Below are 9,635 nucleotides of genomic sequence, written 5' to 3' on the forward strand. Positions count from 1 at the left end.
AGTGTGTGTCAGAGGACCATAAAAGAAAAAAACTGGTTCGGTGTCTCTATATACTTTAAATAGTGACAAAACTATATAATAGAATATTTGAGAGTGGGGGACATAACCATCTAATAAAATATATGAGATTGGGGACATCAGACCTAACCAAAAGTGATATACTTTCTTAATTTCTCTGTATGAAATATCAGGATCTAAAGGCATGCTTATCCAATACAGATGGGGAACACGTAAAAGCAAAGAGGAACAGCTGGCCATAGTGTTAGGCATTTCCTGGTCTCTGAACTTATACACGTGAAGGTGCTATGATGTGAATCCAGGAACTTGTACTGCAGATCCTCCATTGCTACAGCATGCTATAACTGAATGTATAGATGAATACATTTACTATTTGATATAGATGACACCGGAAGCCAGTGTAAAAAGGATAATAATAATTTTTTAAAAAGCCAAACACTACATTTTTTGCATATACGTTGACAAATGCAAATTTGTTGCCACTAAGCGTTGGTGCAAATATGATTAATCGTCAATAACCTATTTCTGCAACCTGTTAAATCGACGATCACAGTCATATACACATGCGCATCTTAGATGTAACTATTATGCCAAACCTTTTGGATCTCCCGCGGAAAAATCGGTGCAAGGCGTTTCATAGTCAAACAGGTAAGCAAATTCCAGTTCATCTGAGCAGTTTACTTGACTGAGATCCCCAGTCAGCCCCAACTCATTGCAGTCTTTATCTTCGTAAAAAGAGGTCATCTGTCTTAACAGGCAAGTCTTACGGCTGAACCATGAAAAACCCGAAAACGGTTTGAAAGTGAATCGATTAAACAAAAACAAGCCTCGCAAGCGCAATGCTCTGCCTGAAGTTCAAAAACAATGTATAGAAGTTACTTGCGACTTGTACAGTAAAGAGATGTAGACATGGCACGCAACTAGCAGTCTAACCTACAGTTTCCGCCCTCCTCTGTAGATGATTAGGTTGGAGGGGTGTCTGCTTTCTTATGATGGCGTTACATGAGAAATTATACGGAGCGCAGAGGTAAGCGCCTCCTATTGATAGCTTTTAGTTGTGATGCGGAACACGAACTTTTTCAGTAAGTTCCTCACTACAGTTATGGCCCTATGTACTGCTGCCCCCGGGTGTTCAACAAATAACATCGTTATTACGTTACACGAAATGTTAACATACGAATTAGCGCAATATTAAAAATGTAAATAATGTATTCATTATCTGTATTGTACCTGTGTTTCTTGACAGCATTGTTCAAGCCAACTCCATTAAACATTGAACTAGTCATCAGAGATCAATTCAATTTCTTGTTATTGAAGTTAGGCTGTTGTTTTGCTGTAGAATTCAGTATGACCTCTGTTAACATGTGACACCGTGTACGTGCTTTGTATTTTGTTAGTGCTACAAACTTATACAAGTGCAAGCTATAACATTACCGAGATTGTCCAATGCAACTCATTTGAACAGCATAAGGACCAGTTCACCCTCTCGTCCAGTGTTTTCTATTCTGTTTATAGAAGCATGGTAACAAAACGTCAGCCAGAGAGCCTTTAGTCTAGTGTTTATCTACAATTATTCATCATATGTTTGTCAGAAAGCGCACCTGGATTCGGGGCATTTCTTTTGGGACGGACGGACGTCAGCAAGCGGCAGCAGTTTGCACCGTCTCCAGAAATAATCCTCATTTGCTCCGTAAAAGTACTCACTCTAATTAGACGTCTTTTAAAAATTCTTCAACTTCTCCTGTTCATCTGATTTTAACAGTGTTTTTTAACAGTGGGCGTCCAGTGGGCGTCGAGTGGGCTATAAAACCACGCGTATCCCTGGCGCACCCCCCACCGCCTCGCCATGTCCACCCCCTTTGAATATACTGACACGCTGCCTACTTTGTTAAACCACGTAAAGTAGTCCCTACATAACTGTAAAATATTCTCTTGGACAGTTTTACCAAACACCTAGGTAGTCGATACTGTGTAAAATAGAGGTATCGGCTCATACAAAATAGTTACAACTGTAGGCAGCTTATGACAAACCTCTGCCGCCAGTCTTAAATGCGTTTAGGCGTACTGATAAGGCAATGGGGTAAATGTACATAATTACTACCGTGTTCAACTTGTCACATCTGTAAACGTTTTGCTGTCAGATTCATATTCATACGCACAAAACGGACTGCCCCGATGACGTAATGTTTTGTGTAAATTCCTATTGCTAATATGTAGGAATTCCTTCCACACTCCCATAATATAGGCTACCGATAACAACAAAAGCGGTTAAGCCGCAGAAATTTTATTCTTAGAATTTAAATACTCATTTCACTTGGAAAATAACAAAAAATCTTTTTAAAAAAAGCAAATACGTTGATTACCAGTTATTCACAACACTTCAGCACGCGCCTTCCATACCTTGATCCATCGACCTCATGCTGTGATATTGTGCCAATCTCCAAGTATCTCTAAACATTTGGAAAATTTTAAAAAATAAAATAAAATTTAACAATTAAAACAAAAGTTTGTCCTATAGCTCATAGCAGGTAGAAAACGTGTGAAGGGCAATAAAAATAAAGCCGAGTATTCAAACGAAAATACTCCTTCAGAAGTACAAGAACAGAATGGAACTGAAATAGAATCACTAGCTATTTGAAGTTCTTTTCCGTGCTCTGAGGATTACTCGAGAATCAAGAGCGGCTTCCTTCTCCGCTCTGGGTGTTTATAATGGTCCAATGCTGTAAAATAACGGGATTCCCTCAGTGTTTCCTCCTGTTTGTGCGCTTTGCTATGGAAACCTGGAGCGGCTCCATCTCGGAGACTCAGGGCTTTCCTGCAAAGCCCACACTCAGGAATCCATGACGTCTCCAGCTCCCGCGCCAAGGCATTTCTGCGGCTTCTCTCAGACAGTGGCACACAAGAACTTCATTGTAGGGCTGAAAAAATCAGCGAAAAAGGAGGGGAAGAAAAATTAAAACAGGAGCGACGTTTAAATATATACATAAAAAAGTGCATTAGAACACAGCAGGGCCTGAATTGGGAAGGCACAGTGATGTCTTTCATAATTGCGCGGTTCTAAACGTAAAGAGAAAAATACAGTGATTGAATCGCTTGCATTACAGCTTACAAGTCTAAAATGTAACTGCGTTTCGTTGATTTCAAAGTTTCCATTCATGGCAGTCGTTTCCGAATGGAAAAATTTAGAGTTACAGGGGGCAGTCCGACACAGCAGCGGTCTGTAGTTAGAATCCAACTACCGATTATGCAAAGCGTAGCTATAATGTAACTAAAATGTTTCCCGTAATCATTTATGTAATTCAAATATTTTTTTACTGCACATCTTTTAGCTCTTAAGGATGTTGCAACTTAGGGGGTGTTGGGGAGGTGGAGTGCTATCTTATTTATGCTATGAATAATCAAAGATCTTAAACAAGAAACTGCCTCCAAGTTCAAGGGGCTGTGGGTTTTGGGGGAATACTCATCTGGTTCTTGCATTTTCACATTCTTTACCTGAAAAGACATAATTAAAAAATGTCACAATTAACAATGTCTTGTATATTTCATATTTAAAATACAGTATTTAAATTAGATTTGTACATATTTCTCTTTCCCTCCTTTATTAACTTGTTGATAATCACGTAAAACATTTAGATAGTTCTCATAAACTTGTGCTTTTAACCAAACAGGTAGTTTCAACCTTGTGTTGTCATCACTGAACTGATCGTTGTAGTGGGATTTGGCCTACTGCACTATCATACATCATTGATCACAGTGTAATGATGTATAATCAAGTACTCGCATCTCAGCTAAAGGAGACAATGTAATGGAGCCAATATTTAGTAGGATCAGCTGCCAGGTCTGATTCTTTATCTTAAAAGAGGCATTTTCCTTATTTTGTTGTCAGTTGTAGTTACTTAGAATGTGACTCACATTTTGAATGCATCATGGCACAACATTTTACAGACTTGAACCTTCATGTCATTGGGTTATCCTGTAATAATTTTCTGCAGACTAATGACAGTTCTTGGTTGGAATTTTATTGTAGTTCAGTGGATAATGTTACTGATCTTCCATCTGCTGCTCCGCTTTTTGAACTGGGCAAGTTTTCAGCGGCTCAGAAACGTGGTGCAGTCATGGTAATCGTTTCAAACTGTGAAAACACAGGCTCGTCCTAAGCCGTATCCCTATTTCTATTTAATAAAAGATAACACCCAGTTGTAGAAATATCTGGCATCGGGTTGTCAAAGACAGAAAATTGCTATCCGGCAGCTATACACTGCCTTACCTCAGATATGATAGAACATAATAATGCAGAGCATATAGTGCAGAGATTTGCAAGACACAGTAAATAAACACATTCTGGTAAAGCTTTGCAGTAAGTGTCTTAAGAAAACCTGAGGTAACACATTAACAGCTTCTTTCAGTGCCCCACAGAGGAAGCTGCTGAATTCTGGGATATCATCATGAGCCAAGATAAACTACACAGAGCTGCAGGCACAGAGCATAGAGTAGGCCTCTTTGGCCCACTCACTTAAAAAGTTTATTCTGGAAATTTCTGATATGAGACACTAAATTACTTAAGTTTTCACACAGTGCATGTTCTACACAGTGACCTCTCTGAATAGGCCAGCAGTAGTAATGTGTGCCCCAGACTGATGTATAGAACATTTGGCTATTAGCCAAAATTTGGCTATTAACCATTATAGAGAGTGAGCAAAAAGAGGGAGACACAGAGAGAGAGAGAGAGAGAGAGAGAGAGAGAGAGAGAGCGAGAGAGAGAGAGAGAGAGAGAGAGAGAGAGGAAGAGAGAGATAGGGGCAATTGTGTAGTGCGATGACCGCAAATTACTGGACACACATTTGGATTGTGGGGGTGTCTCTGAGAGTGTCATCTACCAGATGAACATTCTTCCATTGTTACACCACTCTTAGGCAACTGAGATCCTGAATGAGCTGAGAGACAGGGGAAAATATATGCTTCCAGACGGCCGCATTTACACTTCCGTTTTTGTTCGAAGAACCCCATTTTTCCAAGTTCACACTGCAGTTTTCATCACTGCCAAGCAGCTCCCAGGGCCTCCGTCTGGGTTTTTGAGCGTTCCATTTTCCAAATGCAACATGTGCTTCTGAGTAGCCTCATGCAAGCAGTGGAACTTTGATACAGAAATGGCATGTTATAGGTGTCTCATGGAGACCTTTTGGCAGTACTCATGATCGTTTCTGAAACACCATCTTTTCTCTGTCCATGTCATCTCGCTTAGGATGATTGCCATGGCAGATGCAGACCAGTCAAGTAATCTTTACTGCTATGTAATATACAAACCCTACTTAGAATGAAATGGAGATTTGGATCTGCACAAGATTTAAACTCCAGAACTGAATAATGTTGATTTCCAGAAAGAGTGGCAACTTCCAGTGACTAACAATACTTTCCACCAATATGGAAAATGTGTACATGGGAAGAAATGACACTGCAATACAAGATTTGCAATATTGATTCTCAAATAAAGGAATTTTAAAGCTTTTGGGGGGAAAAAAGGAAAGCTGATTTTTTCCACACCAACAGGAACAATATTTCAAAGCTGCTAAAACAACATACCATCACACATAAGGAACCCATATAGCACCCCAACCAGTTTTTAGTATGAACGGTGAAAGAGGAACCTGCCCTCCGTCACCCACATAGGGATTAATGCACAACTGTCTGTTTCTGGATTTGTCTCCAAGGTAGCTGTGTGGAGTGGTGAAACACTGCTTTGATGAGATGGAGATACAGAAACCTATCTCTGTCACTCCTAAGTGATTCTTTCTTGTACACCCTCTTATGACAAACAAGAGTCACTACACATCGATACCAACACCCATGCAGAAAAAGAGGGAGCATAAATCATTAGAAATCATGGGGATAAACTGATAAACGTGGTAACTCCAACTGGCATAATGTTGTCTTTTCTGTTGCTTGCAAGATGTCTTAAAGAAGTCGCTACCAATCCAAGAGTCTAAATTAAATGGTATTTAATCACTAGATGTTATATATATTGCCAGATTCAAGCAAGGCACAAAAAACCTTCTTGGGCATTGCGTTTTGGACAGTGAATTATCAGTAAACTGGTTACTCAGACTGATAATATGGTAGAAAGATTTAAAATAAAAGTTCCCAGGAATATGTGTAAAAACATAATTTTCATTTAAAGTCCCAGGAATTTTAGAATAATTACAATTAAAACATAATGTCAGCGGACAGTCATTTGAAGTAGTTCTAAGTATAAAAGATCTTTTGCTGGTTAATAAGTTTTTCTGGGTCAATATACATTGCTTTTGTGCATTTCCCATTTATTCTTTTGTTTAACTTGTCTCCATAATGTCTGTGATGCTTTCGCCATTAATCTCATCTAACAGAGATGTGCTTTAAACTGATTATAAACTTATAGCTTCTCCACTATACTTTACAACTACAATGGCCAAGCCTGGACACCAGGAGGTGTTGCTATAGATTACAGTTAGCAAGTAAAGTACTTAAGCATGCCTTCCTTAAGAGGAGAACAGGCAATTCAAAGTATTCAGGCCTAGCCAGCCTATAAATAGCTCCACTGTAGGGTCTGAGTGCATACTCAGCAAATGTCTCTTTTGAGTAGGCTGTCATCAAGCAAATCCTCCGTTTAAGGGAATAAAGAAGAGGAATGTGATAGTGTGGGTAACCCTGTCGAACAAGCCCGAATCCGTCCGTCTGGCTTCTGTAATGTTGTATACAAAAGATGACAGATGTATGTTTTGGAAGGCAGGAGAGCTGATTGCACCTTGACATACATGAGAGACAAGCGCTGGATCGAAGCATTGTTTTTATATGCTGTCACGGAGTTACAGACTAATGCCTAAGAGCAGGTGTCTCCTCATGGTGGAGATGTGTCACACACAGACTACGGTGTGTTTAGCCCCTTTTCCACTGTAGGGGAAACAGTTACTAGGTTACTAAGTTACTTAGGCCAATCCACGCCGTTGCACACTCCTGAGACCAGTTACGCAGTTACGGTCTCTTTTTCCACAAGTGTGCTGGGATTCAGGGTCAGGAAGTGTTTGTGGCAGTAACGGGTTCTCATCATTATTATGCTAAAAGACTCCAATGGCTGCACGTGCCTGTTGAGATGCATAATTTGGAAAAGGGACTATTGTCTTTATTGTACTTTTGGATCGAATGAGCATAAATTAAATGAAGTGACAATAAAGCGGCAGATATAAAACACATCTCTAAGAAAATTGTAGGTGTTTATCAAGTTTATAAAAAGTTACAAGGATAAAAATGAATTAATTTCTCCCCTGCTAGAGAAATGCACCAAAGTTTATTTGGTATCAAACACACAGGGTTCTGATATGTGAATCAAAAATACCCAGCAATGGGAAAAACATGTTTCTCTTCAAGCAATCACAGAAATACAATGCAATCTAAGTTATAGTGGTCAATTCAATTCCAGTATTCAGAAGTAAATTTATCTCATGTTGATTGACACACTCATACCTCCATAGGAAATCTGTTGCTATGCTGCTAGAATGTTCCTATGCAATTTACTGTCTTTCTTGGACTTTAGCCAAGAAAGGTTGTTCGGCTTTCTCACAAAAATAATATTTTCCTGTTTTTTCAATTTTCCCTTAAAATGGGAATTTCTCAGGAATTCCTGTTGTTCCAGGTTGAAGCTGCTGTGAAGGGCCTAAATTTTTCACGCGTTGGGCCAAGTCCATAAAACTTACTGCCAGATTTAATGTGATGTTAACAGCTAATAACATTTACACATTCATAAATGTGGATTGCTGCTGTGTTCTACCATCTGCGTGATATATGGTGCTACCGTATTTTGTCCTCAATTGTATATAATATTAGTGATTCATAATAGAACACTGTTCGGCAAAAAATACCTCTGAAACATGTCCACCAGTAAATGTCCTGGTAAGAGGCTGATTTGGATGGCATGATCTTTTCTCGAACAGTGTTTGGTCATACATTCTGCACATGCATCCATTTAGCGTTTATTTAAAAGGCACATTTTTGGTCTGTTTGGAGTTAGCATGATTATGGCAGACTTTGTAACTGCAATGGTTGGAGTATTGCAGGGGAAGGTGACCTGTTGAGCAAGAGCTCAGAATGCTTTTTGTAGGAGAAATGCAAATGTAGTTGTCACAACAGAAGAAATTATAAACCGTTATACACTGAGTATAGATACAGTTTGAAGACTGAAGTCATCAACTCAACTCAGCTCAACCATGCAGTTCCCTTCTTGGTGAAAGTTACAAGTTAGAAATGAACCCACTGTATTTTCAACATCAAATAGGGTCCTGTTTCAGTCTTGATCCCTAACAGTAACAGACAGAACCATTGATCCATCAAGTAGATGCATTTGAAGCAGCAGCTGACAGAAGGCTTCCCATGATTTTCCTTGGGTACTTCTATATGTCAGACAGCTATTTTGATCATTTGTCAATCTGTTCAGGACATGGTGGTTGTAATCTTTAAATCTTGTGTGTTTGTTTTGTTTTTGAGCTTCTCTTAGCTCAAATATCATTGTGTTCAGTCTCATTCTGTTTTGTCCATGTTTCCATGGTGACCTTTTCAGGCCCAACACTTTTTTTCCCTTTTTTCATTGTCACTAGAATGAAGCTTTGTTTTAAATGATTAATCACAGCCGTTTGAATCTGAATCAGAATCAGACTCTTTGGAATGTTCAATGTCACACCTGATGAGCTGACAGCTTGTGAGGTGACAGCACTCAGACAAAGCTTGACTGCTGCCTTGGAACTCCACTGAAATTCTGGAAAAGTACAGATGTCATATTAGTCTTGTGGTGGTTTCACTGTGAGCAAAATATGTCCTTTTTGATTTCTCTGCTTGCACTTTTTTAATCTCAGCATCACATATTTTGGTGAACAATGATATCAGTCATTAGTCATACTGTTGTGGTTCTGGATAAGAGGGCCTGTCAAACGCTGAAAATGGTCACACGCAGTAAATTCCTTTCAACTACTCACTGGCACAAAAAATACAATCATATTACACAGACTCCACACTTGCTTCCAGTCTAATTCAGAATTCAATTTAAGGTTTTATTGTGGGTTCTTAATGCACTAAATGAGCATGCTCCCAATTATATATTATATATATATATATATATATATATATATATATATATATATATATATATATATATATATATATATATATATATTCAGCTTTATATGCCACCCACAGCCCTTAGAGCTTTCAGTCAGCCTCTCCCACTGCCCTTGGCTCAAAGAATAAAAGCTAGAGGGGTTGTTTCCATGGTAACCCCAAGGTTTGGAATAGATTTCCTATTGAGATTGGATGGGTGCTTTCATTACTGTCCTTTAAACTGAAACTCCAAAAATATTTTTAGCGGTTGGCCTTAACTAAATGTGCTATAAAAATAAGCATTACTTACCTAATTGCGTACTTACTCACCGAGTTGGATGTTTGTATAGATCATCAATCATACTATCAGAATTTCAGCAGCCATAGTGCTGTGTTTTTTAATATTTCCCGCCTCTGATGTTCAATCCATCTGTGAGGAGCTTGCATGCTCCCTGTTCAAACACCAGGGTAAACAGCAGGGAACCGCAGAAGAGCAGGGA

General features: G+C 39.0%; 1 protein-coding gene across 5 annotated transcripts in view; it reads right to left on the bottom strand.

The window, feature by feature from the left end:
* The window catches only part of nfatc2a (nuclear factor of activated T cells 2a), a 31,762-nt gene extending 22,168 nt beyond the window's left edge, over positions 1-9,594 (bottom strand). For 2 of the 5 annotated variants that reach the window (XM_081704465.1, XM_027008316.3), the window contains exon 1: positions 615-981. In XM_081704465.1, coding sequence (XP_081560591.1) covers positions 615-762 — 148 coding nt within the window. In that variant the 5' untranslated portion in view covers positions 763-981. Of the gene's footprint in view, positions 1-614; positions 982-1,619; positions 1,749-2,418; positions 3,511-8,722; positions 8,798-9,445 lie in introns of those variants that run through there. The other 3 variants (XM_081704468.1, XM_081704467.1, XM_081704466.1) reach the window with 3 other exon arrangements.
* Between the last annotated feature and the right edge of the window lie 41 nt (positions 9,595-9,635).

Source organism: Electrophorus electricus, chromosome 21 (assembly GCF_041902795.1).
Source record: "Electrophorus electricus isolate QZ-2024a chromosome 21, ASM4190279v1, whole genome shotgun sequence".
In the NCBI taxonomy this organism is placed as follows: Eukaryota; Metazoa; Chordata; class Actinopteri; order Gymnotiformes; family Gymnotidae; genus Electrophorus; species Electrophorus electricus.